This window comes from Plodia interpunctella, chromosome 10 (assembly GCF_027563975.2).
Source record: "Plodia interpunctella isolate USDA-ARS_2022_Savannah chromosome 10, ilPloInte3.2, whole genome shotgun sequence".
Lineage (NCBI taxonomy): Eukaryota > Metazoa > Arthropoda > Insecta > Lepidoptera > Pyralidae > Plodia > Plodia interpunctella.
Window position 1 is genome coordinate 2,352,465 of NC_071303.1, and position 19,632 is coordinate 2,372,096.

Below are 19,632 nucleotides of genomic sequence, written 5' to 3' on the forward strand. Positions count from 1 at the left end.
AATTTAAAATTAAAATCGGAATTGTTATATGAAAACTTCTATGAGGTATATAAAAGTCAAAAATATTACAACATAGTATTTTTAAGTATTTAAAACTTATCCCTGTGGTCATTACTTCCGTGTTTCATTGAATTATATTTAATTGCTTTCTAACAAAAACAAAAAACTTGAAAAAACTTTATTTGTTTTTACAACAAGTTATCGGAAACAACCGCAAATTTTAGACCTGGAAAACATTTTATACAAACACAATCGACATACCAAAGGAAAACAAAACAATTTTGATTGGAAAAAGGAAATCCCTTTGTATCCCATCACTCACCTCAGATGTTCCTCACGTAAAATAAATTTCACTTTTACTAAAATAAGTTTTTTTTTCTCGCAACTTCGCTACTTCGGGGAATAGAAGACTAATATAAAATAAAAATATTTATTTTCTGACAACTCGAATCCACTAATGGATTCGAGTTGTCAGAAAATAAATATTTTATAATCATATAAAAAAGGAATCTTTTATTTATTCTACAAGGGATTTTGTAATATTTATTAAATGACCTATTAGTGGACAATCCCCACTACCCATAGTGGGTTGATTTGTGCTAATTTCAGAGCTAATGAATCAATTGACGAGTTAATAATCGGTTATTAACTCGTCAATTGATTCATTAGCTCTGAAATTAGCACAAATCAAATCTAAACTTACAGCACCTGGAAAATAAGTTATTATACATAGATTAGATAGGTACTCGTATAAGTTAGTTATATTCAAAATCGATGTATAATTAAAAGCATATCAAATATTTATCCCTAACTACATTTTGACTAATAGACTTCAAATAAAAACGATCTTGAAACCACGTTTAAAAATCAGTGGAATTAAAAAAAAACATACCTATCTTTTTTTTTAATTTGATGAGTCACAAACTCTCACAGACTGGCACATAACACCCCGAAAAAATAAAAACAAAGCCAGTGTTCCATTTCATGCTGATGTTGTGGTGACGTCACGGGGGTGAACGACCCTCACTATTGAGATTGATGACAGGGCAATCAATCAACGTATCGAGTGACTGTATAATTGTTTTGTTGGGTGGTTTTTGGGAATACTATACTTCCCTATCACTTTTATCTATATAATTTATCTCCTTTCTCTCTTTTTCAATATTATGAATAAGTCTTTGGTATACCAAAGATCGATAACCGGTTTTAGTGTAATACTATTGATAAAGGCAGTATCGATATTCAAACTATCGATAGTTCGGCAACGCTAAAAACAACATAATACCATAAACCAACAAACTATCAAACTGAACTTGAATTTGTCAAAGACTCAACGAAGCCCGCAAAGTACCTTGTGGTTAGTTGTTGGATTGGACCTTGCAAGCAAAATACTCGCAAACCAAAAACATATGTATAATGCTGCGACCGAGAGGTAAAGAGAGAGATGTGTGCCTACCGCCCTAGAATAAGACCACTCCATATCCACTAAGGCCATGGTCGGTCTCATCCGTCGCGCTGCAGTTAGCAAGTTTTGACGACCAAATGTCGTACGAGGCGACGATGGGATAAGAAACGTTAACAGCATTCCCAATAAGAGTAAGGCAAGCGGCTGGTGAAAAATACCAACCGAATTTTCATAAAGGTTTGAGACGTCACAGCCACAAAAATACTTCAACACGCGAAGATTTAAGAGGTGATGTGAAGAGGTGTGTGATTTTATCACCTGGTGATGTCAGCTCACGTTGACAGAAAGATTTTTTAAAACTTCAAATGGTTCTCACACAAGTTACAAGTGCCGCTGAAATAATATAACCCAAAGTACGCCATTTTAAGGTTAAAGTTAACGTCAAAAAGCTTAGTAAAAAGGTGACTGATGCAACTCTAAATTGACGTCTTTGGAGAACAGGTCGCGGTGAAGTTTGTTACGCCGCTTCTTCACCTGCGCTTTGGAAGTCGGCAGGAAACTTCGTCGGCATGACGTCAATAAGTGATGTTTATCATTCTAAATTTTGAATTTGAATTTTTTGAGGAATGAATTATGTGAAATGCTCTGTCTGCTAAACTCTTATAAATGCTAAACAGCAGCTGGCACGCGATTTATCGCTTTAGAATTGCATAGTATCCCTTTTACAGTAAGTGTGGGTGTTATTAAAATTTACTGCTAGCAATATCCGAAAACGTAACGAAATAAGTTAATATGAATAATGCTAAAATAAGAAAATATTCCTAGTTCTGAAAAAAGTCCATGCATTTTATACCAGGCGCGTGCATTTAAATAAGAATTGTAGAATTTCAGCTGGACCCGACCTAAATAGCAGTGTGATATGGAATTTCCAGATGCATACCGCAATTTTCTTCATAACAATTATGTGGCGTTTTAACATTTTATTTGCATTTTAAAATCCCGCAAATAATATTATAAATGGGATTGTGTTTATTTCCTAAGTATTTGATAGACGTGCGAACTAAAAATAACGCAACTCACTCGGCTCGACGTCGTCGGTGACACACTGAAGCATGCTTATACAGTATTGCGGTAGAAAAAGCTATGTGTTATTTAGGAATAATATCAATTTCATATCGGCTCGCGGCTCGCAGTGCTTTTAAATTGAGTTGCGCCAGTCGGCGCGCCGCGGACGGTTAGTCAAAATGGCGCACTTTGCGTATTTCTGCTCAGGTTAAAGTTAATAAAGTTGACTGGTGCAACCCAGTCTTAGCTTTCATAAGACTGAACAGAATTAGATGAAAGAAAAATAAAACACAATAAAAACATTTCCATAAATTTACAGCTATCAGTACATTACATAATTTATTTTAAATTAATTTGTATTAACGGGCTCATATACTCGTATCTTGATAATAGTGCAAAAATATTATCTCCTTACCACTAAGTACTTATGGTATATAACAATTTGGCTCGATGCCAATGTACATATTTTCTTAGATAGTGGCTATCTGGTTCATTGGGTTTTCTACCAGTAAGAATGTCGTCGTATATTAGTATATTATATACCATTTGTATTCTGTTGTGGAATAATACCTTGTTTGCGATTTGTATGAAATAACATAGCATGTGCTATATAACCAAAATAGATAAACAACATTAATAGTAAAAACTATATCAAAAATTTAAGCAACCCCTCTATGAAGCAGCTGGCATCACCTCTTCTGTTAGAAAAAAAGCTGAAGATTTCCAAACGGCTGACCGCACATTTTCCAAATATTGCTAAGAACAGTATTCCTCATGGCTGAGGGTCGTGGTCATTACGTGGAATAAAACACACACAACAACTTTCTTGGCATTATTAATGGAGTGGTTTGCCATTGCCTTCTCCATTTCACACACAAGTTAATAATCAACCAGTTCCTCACGATGTTTTCCTTCACCGGAAGCAAGTGGTGCATAGTCGATGAAAACTACTATACATGAATCAGATTGGTATACAGACTCATGTGGCACGAGTAAGATTCGAACCTGGGACCTTTCGATCCACAGGCGGGCTTAACCATTACACCACCACCACAGTTTCGTATGGTGTATATTAAAATTTTATTTAAATTAAAAAAAAAAACTAGATCGAAATCTGTACAGCTGTATGGCTGCTACGATGGCACGGACAAACATACAAATCGTCGGGGGCTAAAAACATTAACACTTAGTTAAACTTATTTCCGTACACAAAGATAGGCTGATTGCACCAGTAAACTTTGACGTTGACGTTTAGACAAAACGCCGTAAGTGCTTTGCATTTTTCTGCGCAGGTTAAAGTTAACATCACAGGTTAACATCAACGTTGACTGGCACAATTCACTCTTATTTCTTTATATCATCATATAAAACTAGCCGTAGTGTATTTTCAATTTTTTTTTAAATCAAAATTAGTACAAAAACAATATCTTAACCTTTAAAAAATCACATATTATGTATGTATACCTATTATAATTTAATTACTTACACATTTTACTTTTAAACATTTCTTATTTTTTCCAACTTACAAAATATTATTTTTTATGTACAATTAAATTTAAGTCGATTAGAATATTTATAAACACTAAACTTATCATTTTAAAAATGTTGCAACGAGATTTTAATAATGATAATTAGAATAATTAAACTAAACCAATTAATTAATGAACTAAATATGTATTTTAAACGGCTGGCCCTTTAATAAAGTTGGCTCTGACATTTTTGCGAAAACAAAAAATATTTATTACGAAAATTATCTTAAATCCTTCAAAAGGTACTCTAAACTTTAAGGAATTCTTATAAAATTTTATACACGGATTTGACGAATGAAATCTAAATAAAATTTTTCATTTTTTTTAACCCCCGACGAAAAAACTGGGGTGTTATAAGTTTAACGTGTCTGTCTGTGTATCTGTATGTGGCATCGTAGCTCCCAAACAGGTGAACCGATTTTCGTTTTGTTTTCTTTGTATCATAGATAATTTTATCCCGAGTGTTCTTAGCCATGTTTCATGAAAATCGGTTCAGCTGTGCAAAAGTTGTAGCGAAATAAATATTGAAAGTCGGGGGTTTTTTAATTTGTCTAACAAATAAACTTATTTAACGTGTGGACAGACCCGCGTCACGTCAAAATGGAGCATTGAACTGATTGGATTTTTTGTGTAGAGACAGTTGGAGAGCCGAAGAGTTACATAACTTTTTTGCCGAAGTCGAGCCGTGAACAACATATTTTTTTATTAATTAAAACTAATGATCAAGACAGTCTTCTGTCTGCTTCACTTGCAGGTACAACACCTCGCTAGGACTCCTGACTTTCCTCGCGTGTTCTTCCTCATGACAGAACTTGTACCCACGCGATAGAAAGTAGAATATCGTGATGGAGATGAACATAAGGACCGTGTAGAAGAAGAACTGCGTGTGCTGTGAAAAAATATAATATAGTTAGTTTTTCCCAGCAGGCCTACTGTCAACTTTTAGGGAACGATTCAAATGCAGCACAGATTATAAACCTGAAATGAATCGCATTTAGTAACAAAAATTAACTCGATGGTAATAATTTGCGACGCAAATCAATATAGGTCCCGAATGAACATTGAGAGCTGATGGTAAGGCCCCTAAGTCTCTCAATACGTCATCACTCCAGCGATACCTGGACTATCTGGAGTCGAATTCTTGCTCTCCAATGGAAACAGATTGATCAGTGGAAGCACTTGTTAGGGCAAGTCGAAAATGTATCTACTTAATGTTCTGTTTCACAATACATTTATTGTATATATTCTATTAAATTGTGATAATTTGTGCTGGTTTTAAAAAAGCCATCCCGTATATTATATATATCCGAGTGCTGAGACAAAGTGCCTGTGAAAGTCTAATTTCTAAATAAACTATTTGAATTTGATTTTTGTTTTCATATGTGTCAATGGCAAAATAAATATAATACTTACCTATTTTCGTTACATAGTACATCGGAAGCGGAGACATAGCTTGGCAAGCTAATATTTGCCCAGGGCGGAAATCGAACCCGAGCCACGCCAGATTACAAAGTTGTTTCTATTAACCAATTTATTTGTTCGGGAAACGATCCGTACATACAGGAATGTCTTTCCTTAATGAAACCAAAATTCAATGATGTTTTGGCTGCTGATAACTTACATTATTACTAGTAGTGATTGAAACCTTAAGAAATGTTTGTTTTGCATACCCATAGCCGGTAAAACATGTAGGATTAAGTTTTCTTTTAACACTAATTGAGAGCTCATGTACCTATTTGCAAATAAATAATCATTATTGTTGTCCATCTAAGTGGAAATTTATAAGTTGCAAGACTTACAAGTGATCATATTACAACGTTACTCTTTTTAGGAAATCATAAGCTATACCTATTTCGAAGGATGAGAAAAATGTAGTTTGGTCTTTTTCTTTGTTTATTGTCGAGTTATTGCTAACACTGGTGTCAGATTGAATGTCAAGAAAGAAAAATATAATGAAAGAAGTGGTCTCGCCCATAAGACCACTTCATGTCCTCTCGCGAATAGGCAACAAACTTCAAAACAAGGTTGCCGTCAGGCAGTGTAAAACCACAACAAAATAATCCTAAAACTATGTGATTTATTTTTGACGCTCAACCTCCAATTCAATCCGAAACTTGCGAGGATAAGAGAGAAAGTAGTGAGTACACACCTGTCCGTACCCAACCAGGAATCTGGTGATGACGATGATGATAACGTTGCCCATGGCTTCAGTCAGCAGCCACGCTGATGTCAGCACAGCCTTCATACTTTCAGGAGCCTCTTTGAAGACAAACTCGTTGCCCGTGATCCCGAATAGGAGCTATGCAAAAATAAATTTCAATAAAAATATTGTGATACAGCCATTATCGATAGTAAAAGAGTTAAAAGGGGGTGCCAACGAATTCGGTCAATGAACTCGGTGAATAGACAGCGAAAACAAGACGCACTTAGGTTTAAGTGCACTCCGACTGGCAGGTGAACGGGAGAAACGAATGCTTTTAGTTCTTTGCGCGATCAACAAACGTTATTCATGACAGAGATTAAGTAACTATTTTAGTTTTGTCTATGCCATCTTCAATGTTTTTTTTCTAATAATCAAAACGAATATAAATCTGAACAACAAGAGAAACTTAAAATAATTAAATATATGTATAAGTACGATTTCTATTGTCTATGGTTTCTATATTATATCTTGCCATGAAAGTGATTTTAACCAAGTTGTGAAATTTCCCAAAGTAAAATAGCTAATGAAAAATATAGCTTGGTTGGTTAGGCATATGCAAAATATATTTGGATTTAGTTTAATCTTATATTATGTAAAAAAACAACGACAATGGTTATCAGAACAAAACAATGGAAATATTGAAAAACTCCATTCAAAATACAAAGGTTTCTCGCAAGCGCAAACGATTGAGAGATACGAAACAAATCTTCTTGCTGTCTTTATTTCAGATTATAGTCAATATTCCACTGCAAACAAAAATTTGCTTACATACTTACATTGTAACATGGTGAAATTCAACTGAAACTAACTTTGACATCTAGGTTGAAAACAAAAATGGTTCTTTGTTAAAAATGTTTATTTGTATTAGCTGCTAGGTCTGGTTATGGCTAAAAGTCACGATTCCACTGTTTCGATTGGACACTACTTACCTGTGCCTTTCATTCCACTATATTTTCGGAGAATACCGGAGATCTCTATGTTACTAGCCAAGCTAAAGGCTCAACTGTAAGGGCTAAGTTTAACTAAGTATACATTTGATTAGCACTGGATGTTAAGCTTATAGAATTGACACCCACCTCAGCAACGGACATGATCAGAAATTGTGGAAACAACAACACCATCGATATCGTGTTCGCTTCTGTGATGATGACCACATTCACCTCCTGAAATACAAGCGAATCCTTATTTATCCTTATTATCCTTGTTAGTTGTTAACAAAATATTCAATTCCTTCTCCTCCAAAATCGGTGGTATTTCTGGTTCTTAATAACTATTCCGCCATCTTGGATGGTCCGCCATATTGGATTTAGAATTACGTCACACAGCATCGTGTATTATCATCCTAACTAAACGTGTATACAACATTTCAGCTCACACAGGTTGAAGATATCTGCTTCAAAATTGAGTAGCAAGATTCCACCCGAACAAACAAACATACATGCATCCATTGCAAGTTAAATAAAAGCTTAATAATAAACAAACATAATAAACAAATTCTCAATTTAATACCAATATTAGCACAAAGTTGATAGTGTCCAGTTCTACTTACGTATCCGTTGTCGTTCCGATCCAGTATCACAGTGTACACCCCGCCACTCTCCATTCTCAAGTCTCTAGCAACAATATTACTAAATATCTTGTTATTTAATATGGCAATTTCTGTACTATTAGCTGTTTTTGTTTGATGTATTGCCCCTTTGTTGATTGTTACGTTTATTGTACTAGCTGTGTCTGAAATTGGTTGTTTTATTAATATTTGAGAAAATCGTATGTTAGAAGAATAATAGATAATATACAAAATTTCATTATCTTCACGTATTCGGAACGACGGAACACAACGGAGCCGTAACGTACCTATGGGACCTGGCCCCCAGATCACAAATATAGTGAAAATATATTTTTTTTACCTAATCTAATGGAATAGGTATCCGTGAATATTTCTATTGTCTTCGAAACGCCACGATGAATATATGCCTCCACTTCGTTATTCGATTCTCTGGTAAACGTTATATTTTGACCAGTAACTCGCTGTGTTACTAAAAATCTGAAAAAGAAAGAAATATATAAATAAAATTAAAAAATCCTAGATGATCTGAGCATGGAATTAGTAGGAGTACTTACTAAATCCATGGCTCTGAGCTAGAAACAGATCATTTCTGTCTATGATCTAACAAAGTAATTTCTTTTAACGACATTTTCATAGTCGTATTCCTCATGGCTGAGGGTCGTGGTCATTACGTGTATTTAACACACATAACAACTTTCTTGGCATTAGTAATGTAGTAGTTTGCCATTGCCTTCTCCATTTCACACATAAGTTAATAATCAACCAGTGTGCAGGTTTCCTCACGATGTATTCCTTCACCGAAAACGGAAACAGGTGGTGGTCGATGAAAACTACTATACATGATTCAGATTGGTATACAAATTCATGTGGCACGAGTAGATTCGAACCTGGGACCTTTCGATGCACAGGTATTTAGAGGTACTTTGAACATAACGTGACTTAATAGTTATTGCAGCCGCACAAAAAAATATATAATTGTTTACATTTTTTAGTTATCTTTCAACTTTAAAATATTTTCAAAATCTATCTATTATAAGAACTTACAGTGACAGCAAATAACGAAACAAACTAGAACATTCACAATGAAATTAGGTTTAAGGAAGAAAAATAAAGTCTTCAAAGTTGTAGAATCTAACCCAATCTGGCGGACAAACAAAAAGCTGGGTAAAAGGGAATCGTTTCCGATCCTACAGAACCTCCACCGGAAACATTTGCTGTCTTTAACCGTTTTTCCGACAAACTTTACCAGATTGGGGGAACTAAAAGGGTTTGTTTTGGTATAAAATCCACAATACATGTTTTAAAATTGACACAGTAATGGAACATTTTGAATTAGATTATTATTTATTGGCTGAAATAGAATTTGTCAAGACAAACAAAGCACAATGTGGATGTTTTGTACTTATTATATTGTGACAATCGATAGGAAAATTGTATATCTTCCTACATGTGTGTGTGTAAGTGAATAAGATGATCCAAGGTAGGTAATTCAAATCTAAAGATGAAAAAGATGCTGTTCTTTTCGTCGAAATACAAGAATTTGAAAATTATGAAAACTACCTAACTTACCTGACTACTGGAAATCCAGATTTGCTCTTTTCCAAAACATCATTATACCGATGTATATCATTTCCATCTATAAAAAATGAAACAGCACTATTCTCTTCCAATAAAAACATTTCTTTTCTGGGTACAATACAACTGCCACCCAAATCTAACATGATATTTTGTGTTCCTGTTACTTTAACATCCTTTTTGACGAAGTGGGATAGAGGAGGTATTGTATACGTTATGTTATGGTGGTAATTCTGGAGAGACACAGAACACGGGTTGCCATTGAATATTCTTATTTGGGAATAACCCGGTTGAGGCAGTTGGGGATATTTGGTCTGAAATAAAAAATAAAATCTTTTTTATTGGTCAATATTAACCAATTAAAAGATTTTTTTAAAAAGCTCTGTATCTATATTACTAACTATATTATAGGCTATCTCGAAAAGTCTCATGTCGACGCCCTCCGGGTGCCCCAGATAAAGCTGTAGCAACGCCGTGGAGGCTGAACTGCGTGAATTGGGAGCTGTCAACGGGCGATCCGAAGCGCAGAATAGACGACTATGGCGCTATCTGGTTTTCGAGTTTAACTCGTTCAGACTTTGGGGTGACTGAGCCAGCAAAGTCAGTTCAAACAGAACATTGTTCAAAAACATAATTTTATCGTTGTAAAACACGTTCGGCCACGCCCCTTTTTATGTTTTTGAACAAATGTTTTGTTCAAATGGCGCAGCCGACCCGGCTTAAGATCCACAGGTCTGACTTTTTTGCAGACGTCATTTCTTCATCTTTACCTTTTCAAAAAGTATTTATTAAACAACTAATGCAATTTTCACACAAAAACTAATAATATGTAAGTTTAGGTACTTAATTAACAATAATAATACATTTTATCCATATACATGTTACTAACAATAAAGCCTAGAACTATAGTTAGTAACATCTATCTGTATGTCTGATACATACGTTTGTGTAAGTAAAGAATGCTCACCCTAAGGTAAATCTCCAGTATCCCGGACGCTATGAAAGCGACCCCCGCCAATATACCGCCCAGGGTCATCTTATGCAAAGGATTCTTCAATATGTCCCGCCTTTCGAGGAAAGGATAAACGTACTGAAAAAACAAGCCAAATAAAAACAGTTAACCCACAGATAAAATATGAGTTAACCTCTATCACTTATACCTATAACATGTTCACGTTAGAACTTTAAAGAAAATTGAAAAGGTGTGGCAGAAACCAGAGGGAACTGGTCAGCTCAATTCTCTCTATCTCAATGTAATTTTGTTTGATTAATGGTATTTTATAACTACTTACAGATTCTTGTTTATAGTCCATTCATGATTTTTCACCATGTAGTATAACTTGTCTTTGATAATTTAACATAAAACTAATTTTAGAATACTTAGAAAGTAAAAATGTTATACTGTCATAGCAATTCAGTACTATCGAACATTTTGTAGATATTGTATTCTTATTGCAAGCATTAGATCGTCTGTATTCAGGACGAGGCACGTTTAAAACACCCTGTATTTGCGCACAGCTGAGACTGTGTGCCATTATTTGTTCATATTAAATAAGAGCAACTGGATAAACGTCTTTAGGTACATTACACAAATACATTGCACCGAAATAAAATAGTATAAAATTGTAACTTTTTAATTAGATTTAAAATGTTGTTGACCTATTATTGTATTACTTGCCGTCGTAAAAGTCAGCCAAAAAAAAATACCCTAATCGACGAATCATCTCTATATCTCACTGGAAACAATGCTAGATTACATGAGTCAGATTGATATGCAAAGTCATGTGGCACGAGTTGAATTTAAACCTTAGGACCTTGAATTACGGCGTTTTAATTACTGAACCACCACCGCTTTCAACTCCTGTCATTGATAGCACGTTCTAAAAATATGTTCTTAGGTCTTTTATAGTAGCAGATATTGTTACTTCAGTATTCCACATATTGGGTGGATTTTAGAGTCTAATTATAATTTAGAATTAGAGTTTTGATAAGTACTAGCAAGTGTAGGTTTAAATAAGTTTAGTCATTACATCTCACCTTTTGAGCTATAGGAATGACAATGAGAATTATGATAGGATTGAGCACTATCATTTGATCAGGTTTGACCGTCAGGTAGCCGAACCTGCCGTCCATTTTTGTGGCCTGAAGCGTCCACCTTGAACCCTAAAAAATATGAAACCATAGTACAGTTAACAGCGCATCAATATTGTGCCAATTCTCCCGTATTACCGGCGCAGTTTCAGGCATGGTAAGTTGAGTTTGTTGACTGTAACAGATAAAAAATGGGAAGTAAAATTTGGAAAATAACTAGAAAATTTAACGGGTGCTGTCGGGGAAACTGGTCAACTCGATCTTTTATTAAAAGTTGGTTAATTATACATATATATAACCTTTTGACCATGTAATTTATTGTGTACTTACATTGTTATTACTGATCAAAAATCTATATCTAAAAAATCGTAAGCCCTTCTGGCGTTATAGGGACCAACACTGTTTGAATGAGTTTCTTTCGGCATTTCTTCTCAGCAGTGGTCGTTCCGAAATGCTAGTGATTTGTAGCTTTGGTAAATATCATTTAATTTAGAATATGACGTGAAAAAGTGCATGTTAAGGCCTAATTTCGGAATAAATGATTTTATTTTGATTTTGAAAAAATAACTTATAAAATACAAAAATCTTACTGTCAGCTATATCGAACTTGAGGGCAAATTGCGAGTTTACATTTCACTTCTTACTATCGAATCGATCGTAGTAAGACGCAGTGAACTCAATACATTGCAGTGTGGTTGTCGATGCGTCACAATGGCGCTCTGTGATTGGTTAGCTACGTCTCACTGCGAATCGACTCGATGGTAAGATGTAAATAACAAAGTCACACTACGCACGAGGTAGTGCATATATTTACAGTCTCAATATCTGACTATTTACTTATTTACAGTATTGATATCTGACTGGCAGTTATAAAGCAAAAGGAAATTATTTATAAGTTTAAAACAGCCAGGATTAAAATAATAAAAGATTAAAGCGAAACAAATTATACCTAAAACCTTTTACGTGGGCACAAAAACTAGTTCCGACAGATCGCGACACGGTTGAATATATTTGGCAACTTTTTTACATAGTAATGACCATTTCTATTGTAAACTCACCATTTGATCAATCAATGCCCAGAAGACAGGGCAAGCAGTGAATAAAACCAATACAGACAGAGTTCTCTTGATGTCCTTTATAAACTTGGAATCGTAACAGTGTTGGGTACTATCCAACCAATGTACACCTTTTTCTGTCTTTTTCTGTAGCACATTCTTAACTCCTAGCTGTAAACAAAATTAATTGCTTGCAAATATAAAAATTAATAATTAAGTTCTGGGAGTATCTTTTTAAGCAGGCGGCTTATTCCAGTAGGGTCCCAGACTTTAGGCTCTTTCATAACTGTATATATTGTTTGTATAAAAAATAGGTAAGACCTAGTGAACATACAAATAACATTTCATAAAAATCGGCCACAGTGTTGCCATATTATTCCGAAATAGCTTGTGTTTCGGAGTAGTATGGAACAAAAGTTTAATATACACATATAAAGTAGATGTATAAATAGGAACTTACCGATATACACTTAATGAAATCCAGCAATATGTTGCCTTCAGGTTTTTTCAGAACATAGCGTTTTCTCGCGCTTAAAAATATAACTGAAAATGATTGATTTATTTATCTCCTGTGTAAAGAAAATAATAAAAGATTTTTAATTTCGATATATGTTGTCTTATGTGTTCATTTAAAGATATCTTATTATATCATATAGTAGATAATATAGTTAGAAAAATCGAAGTATTAACTTTTACTTAGTTGTCCGTCTGTCCAACGTAAATGTCTGCCTGTTTTGTGAGCAGAACCTATTTTTAAGCGAAAATTTATTCGATTTTTATTTATACTGTGTTCAGTAAATATATTTTTTGTTTTCGATTTTTTTTATTAATTATATTTTGTGGATCGACCTTCAATTTTTTTATTTGTTGTCTTTGTGATAAACCAAGGTTATTGAAAATTATACAATAAATATAAAACAAAGACAGGTGTCAGAACATAAGGTTTTCCGTAGCAAGGCAAATATTATACTAAATAATATTTGTAATCACATCAATCTGTGTCTAATCTATTTTTAAATTTGTATGTACAGCGAGCTATATAGGGAAACGACATAATGCTATGTACACATACATGTTGTGATCAGTTTACATTATAATCATCAAGTAAATATTTACAAGTAGTATGCGTGGAAGGTTTATTGTTTTCGGGCAATTAATAAAGTGGAAATATTGTGTAAATATTGATTGAAATATGCCATAAATAACAAACATTTATTTGCCTTCCTTTATAAGACAACACTTGGTGTTACTATCTGACTTTAAAATAATTAATCTGTACTGTGGTAATGTCAAATTTATGAATGATTTTGAAAATGATCCCTTCCACAAGGAAATTGACGGATCGTATTGACAGCGCGGCCGCAACCGTCGAAACGCTCTGCGATGGTGATGTGACTAAGTTGTAAAATTACTCTAATGTACAATGTAAAAAGCGAATAATTGAATTGAATAGCAATTAGATTGATAAAATAACTTACCAATAGACAACAGCACAACAAGTGCAGGTGCTCCAAAGGCCAAGGAATAACAGTCTTTGTCACCGAAACAATGCACTTCGGATCTCAGAACTGGGGACAGGGCCTTCGAAATAAGGCCAGCGAAACACAAGTTGAAGTACATTATGCTGTAATTAAAAATATATGTTATGCAAAAAAAAATATTAAGCGAAATCCATGAAGTTACATTACAGTGAATTGACCTAAACAACTTCAAATTCAAATCAATCAAATTCACCAGCACTTTTCCACATCAAATTTTATATTATATAGTAATTTCTCAAAAAGATACAAACTACTGACGTTTTCGAATTGTTGCAGGTTGTGTGTAAAAGTATCAAGTAGATATGACGAAGATATTAAAACTGGCAAGCAACCGTAAAAACGCTCAGACGATAGGATTCAATCAGTTTATTTATTTGTGAAACATGGCTAAAATAATCACATTATTATAATGTAACACATTATTAGATATAGAATTCTATGTTTTGCTATGTATAGCATACTAGCTGCCCGTCCCGGCTTCGCTCCGGTAAAATCATTTTTTTAAAATGCTCATGTTACTCCTGAAGGTTTCATCAATCTCTGTGTCAAATTTCATTAAAATCGGCCCAGTATTTTTTTAATTACAAACAAAAATACAGATCTTTTCTCTTTATAATATTAACATGGATAAAACACATATGTTACTTCGACGTTATTTTTTAATTAATGCACTGTCCTGGAATCTGATTGAATGGAAAATTTCGTCTCTGTAGGACAAGTAGGTGAAATTCAACTTAAAAGATTTTATTACAGACAAAACTACGAGAGAATGGAAACTATAGGTATAGAAATCTTTATATGTTGTTAAGAATACTATCAAATTTTACCTGAAAAATATAGACAAATGATGTTCCTGCTCTGGTATCTTAAACTGGTCGCCCCCAAACGCTGTTACACAAGGCTTTATGCCCCCAGTGCCCATGGTTATCATCAGTAACCCAATCATAGTGAAAATACTGCGAAAATAGATACATTTTTTATATATTTTTTTTATTAATAAGTTTTTGTAATATTCAGTATATGTTTTTTGGGGTAAAGATGTTTTTTTTTTCATATTATTTTTAGTAAAACTTTTTTTTTCATTATAATCAGTCTAGATAGGTATATATATAGCGCTAATCGCATAAGAGGGTGAAATTCACGAGCGATTTGCAAATTTTATAAATGTTCAATAATTAAAAAAAGATTCTATATTTAAAAGAAAAAAGTGCGACTCTAATGAAACGCTACACGCCGCGTTCAAACAGTCGTGAAATTCACCCAAGATAAGTTACGAAAAAGAATATATAAATACTTTATAATGAACTTAAACTGTATCAGAGATTAATAAATTTTATACAAAATGCAATTACCGTCCAGAAAAAGGCACTTGAGGTATTGCGGTCACCGCAACTAAAATATTTCCGGCAGCGTACACAAACATCAAGTATAATATCGTCCTGAGAACAAATCCAGACATATACAATGAAGATAGACCAGTATACTATACAGTAGTATACTATTCTTATTTTTGTAAAATCAAGTGTGGCGACAACAACAAAATGTTATTGAAATTAGGAGAAAAACTTAACAAATTGATTCGAAGAAAGATTCCTGCAATTTGTAGCACAACAAAAAATGAAAACTGATCTTTATAGGACCACTGTCTGTTAAGATTCTTTTTCTCCGGGAATAACTACTAAGTTGAAATTTAAAACAATTAATTGGGTCTGTTTTAGCTGTGGACGTAAACATTACAATCTAAATAAGCCTTAAGTTATTTGGTGTCGCAAATTTGTCGTTTTAACAAGGGAATCTAAATCTTAACTATACGTAGGTACCCACTTCCCGATGATCTACAATCATAAAATTACAGTATAGATAAGGAAAAAAATTGAAAACCATAAATATAACCTCGGCACCTCTATACTTATTATTACGCGAACCTCGGCACGCAAATTGGCACAAAATTATCAGATTTTTTTCTATTAAAAAGAGATTATTGAGCAAATAATGGATTGTCACCTGAATTTTCCGAGATAATTGTCAGCCAGGACCCCTCCAATTATTGGGAAAACGTACGCAAACGTGCTGAAAAGGTGGTATATCTCCGTGGCCCCATCATCCGTATAGCCCAGTTTACTGCGCAGGTATAGTGTTAGGAACGCTGGAAGTAAATCATAAATCGTGTCCCGCTTGATGTCACCTCGGTGTCAATTTAAATTTCTATTAGGAATTTATAATTATATATAGAATTTATGAAAGCTAAATTTATTCCAGAAATTGCTAGTTCATTCATTCATTCTAGTAGCATTTAAATTTGTATTTAGTTGCACTATATTTTCTATAAGGTTTCATATAATATTTATATAGTTAAATTATTATTGAAATAAAACAGTTCGGACTTCATTGCCTAAACAACGTTCCCTAATAACAAAACATATCTTTACTAAAAAAGTAGTCAACTAACTTTTCATTAGAAATGTTCCACACAAGTCGCGGCTTGTAATTCGCCCATTTACCTATCTGCGTGTCTTGCTTGCGCATTGTTTGTAGTTTCAAACTGTTCTACCCACGGACCAGATACAGAGATTTCTCGTTGACAAAGAAATTTTTCATGAGAAAAAACAAAATTTATATGGAAATGGAATATAAATAGTTCATTTTACGTTCGATAGAGGCGCTGTTCATTTTCCATATCGGGGCCGGAGCCCTTCTAAATCTATGTATTGACGTTGTCGATACTATCACCTTCTTCCGGTGTACAATTACATATCCACTTGGGCACAGCTACAATGAAATACACACACACGTCACTTAAGATGGCGTGGCTATTTTCCATTCGGAAAGGATCAGAGTAATGGCGGAACCCATGGAACCGTTTCCACACTTCGTCTGCTTCAGTCTCGCATATCGTGTGGCGCTTCACACAACTTTGGAGAATTGAAAATAAGGCGCCTCCTCTATATTTTTACTTCGTGGTTGTGCCTTGGTTTGTCAATTAGAGGCGTCATGCCTCTGATTTGCCATCTCAGCGCGACCTCAATAGACAGCTCTTGAGAATATTACTCTTTCTGCGAAAGATTTTTTGTTTCCATCGAAATATAGAGATCGTGATAACTGTGGGAATCATTTGTGATCTTACACAAATATGTCCATCAACACTGGTTTATTACATGTACATTGAAATACCTAAATTATGATAACTATATTTTTAATAATTTATTATACAAATTTAGAAAAAAATAAGGACTGACGAGCGTTGCAATGGGAGAAGACCTACCTATGTGTTTTCATAAGTTCGTTTTTTCTAGCTCTTACAACTAGTAAACAATGCAAGCCGATCTTATACTAGCCACTTGCAAATTAATTCATTAGTACCTTTCATCCCAGAAAATGAGAACCGCTCGCAAAATTCCGCCAAGATTATAATGAGGATGATCCTAGGAAAACGATCCTTCTGTAACAAGGAAAGGACTCATTATTTATATCTGTAATGCCGACATATTTGGAGCTGGGTGGTTTTGTTTTAGAAATTATCATTAGATAAGTAAAATTTAAATTAAACCATAATAAATAATTTATACTAATCCTTCCTCAAGAATCATACTATCTATTGATGAATACCGTACAAAAATCCGTCCGGTAGTTTTTGTGTTTATTGCGGTCATACAGATAGATAGATAGACGCGTCTGGGGAGTCCCTTTTATAATATGTAGGTCTAAAAAGCTTTTTTGTATGAATACTCGCAAATAACTTCGTTAATAACACTGTCTAAATAACAGTAACTGCATCAAAATCGGTTGCGTTGGTTTAATAGAAGAAAGCTTAGGAACAGACAAACGCGGCAGGTGACTTTGTTATATAATGATATACTATGATATACTAAGTAAAGATGTCAGTGGGATTTTATCAAGAGCTTTTCATATTAGTTTATTAATAATCTCAATCTAAATAATATTTATTCTAAACTAAAAGAGCGTCGCGTAGGCGTGGGAGGATTTGAGGATAGTAGGTATATAATGCATGACCGAAACATGGATTTAGTAAGTACTACTGAGTACCTATTAATTCAATGGCTAGAACTAATTTAGCACTGACACTAGACTTATGTCGAAAATACCAGAGATCCATAGGTTTCCACCCGTGAACACCAAAAAGCAAACATTTTTTTAAGACAATAAATTTCAAAACAGAAATATATATCTGCTTTCAAATCCAAGCTAGTTAATTCAAGTTCAATCGCTAAGCTAAATCATAATATATTTACAAAGAATTAGGGACTTTGTAAATAAATAAGCTATGTCAATGTCACGAGTGTATAAACCGGCCAAAAAAAGAGAATACTAACCGGCACCGACGGCCTCATGTCCAAATAATCCATCCCTTCTCCCGCCATTTTGCGTTGCACAGCTTTTTCTACCCGAATGTGTCACCTGGATCACTGCTGTCACATCCATGCACTGCAGTACACGTCACATGGAATTGACACGAGAAGTTTTATTGTCCGCACGCTTATATCACTTCGGGCTGGCACACACTTGTTTAATCTCGTCATTCATTGTATTTAAGTAAAGAAAGGTATACACTTATACAATTTTACATTTTAACAGTTATGCTATCGTATTTTGATAAAGGGATTTTAGGAATAGTCGATATGATCACGTCCTTCAGCCATGAGGAGACGGCAAAGAAAAATAACTTATAGTATAATCAATAGGGTCAACTATAAGGATCAAATCTCTATCTTGACATCCTCACATATTATAAAATAAAGTCCTCTGCCGCTTCTGTCTGTTCGCGATAAAAAACTACTGCACTCAAAAACTACTGCACGTATTTTCATGCGGTTTTCACCAATAGATAGTATGTTTTCTGAGGAAGGTTCAAGTGTATAATTTTTATGATTTATCTGACCAAAACCGGGTCGTGACGCTGGAAAAATATATATCTGAGTACTTAAAAAATACCTAAATATTCAATACCAAAAATTTAATACCTAAACAATGACATCTTTATCGTGTACCTATCCAAGTTCATCCGCTTGGCAAGTATTATCTAAGGAAGTGAGTTTCCGAATTTCCTTACCTACTCCAAAGATTTCGAATAACTCAAATCGAGAATCGTTTGGAATTTTTTTCAAATTTAATCAAGAGTCGATTGAAATGACGCAGTGACTGATCGAGATTTTTCTTTCATTTCCTTCCCTAATTTCTTTTATTAAATTTATTAAGCCTATTAATTAAAGCTCACTTTGTGTCATCGCCGTAACAGTTCACAAATAAGTCTATTACGTATTATTATCAGTGTTTCGCGATAATGTCAGCTATTTATACAAATTATCACAGTCTGGAGGTGTTTCGGTGACGTGGCAACTTAGTGGCACTGCCACGTAGGTAGGTACTTGTAGAAATATCTTCCGTGTACACTCAAAACTTTTAAGAAGAATCTCTTTAAGGCTTCATTTTCAATTTTTTAAGTGCTGATCCGGTGAACTGATCCGGCTCGAAGGACCGATTACTGTAGAGCCAAGCTCCAATGTGCCTGGTACCTGGTAATCAAGATAAGGTACCTGGAATATTTTAATTATATTTGGAAAATCGAACCGGTGGTGGTGTAAT

The 19,632-nt window shown here is 34.2% G+C and overlaps 1 protein-coding gene across 1 annotated transcript; it reads right to left on the bottom strand.

Annotated features, from left to right (window-relative positions):
- Positions 1-4,526: 4,526 nt before the first annotated feature.
- On the bottom strand, positions 4,527-18,525 carry LOC128673145 (peptide transporter family 1-like). Its single transcript, XM_053750790.2, has 16 exons — positions 18,363-18,525; positions 17,392-17,470; positions 16,036-16,177; positions 15,384-15,470; positions 14,859-14,987; positions 13,969-14,114; positions 12,951-13,033; positions 12,494-12,661; positions 11,382-11,507; positions 10,312-10,434; positions 9,339-9,658; positions 8,110-8,246; positions 7,752-7,933; positions 7,279-7,365; positions 6,149-6,298; positions 4,527-4,888 (listed from the first exon to the last, which is right to left on the bottom strand). Exons 1-16 carry the CDS (start codon positions 18,408-18,410, stop codon positions 4,715-4,717), a joined length of 2,181 nt encoding a protein of 726 aa, XP_053606765.1. The 5' UTR covers positions 18,411-18,525; the 3' UTR covers positions 4,527-4,714.
- Between the last annotated feature and the right edge of the window lie 1,107 nt (positions 18,526-19,632).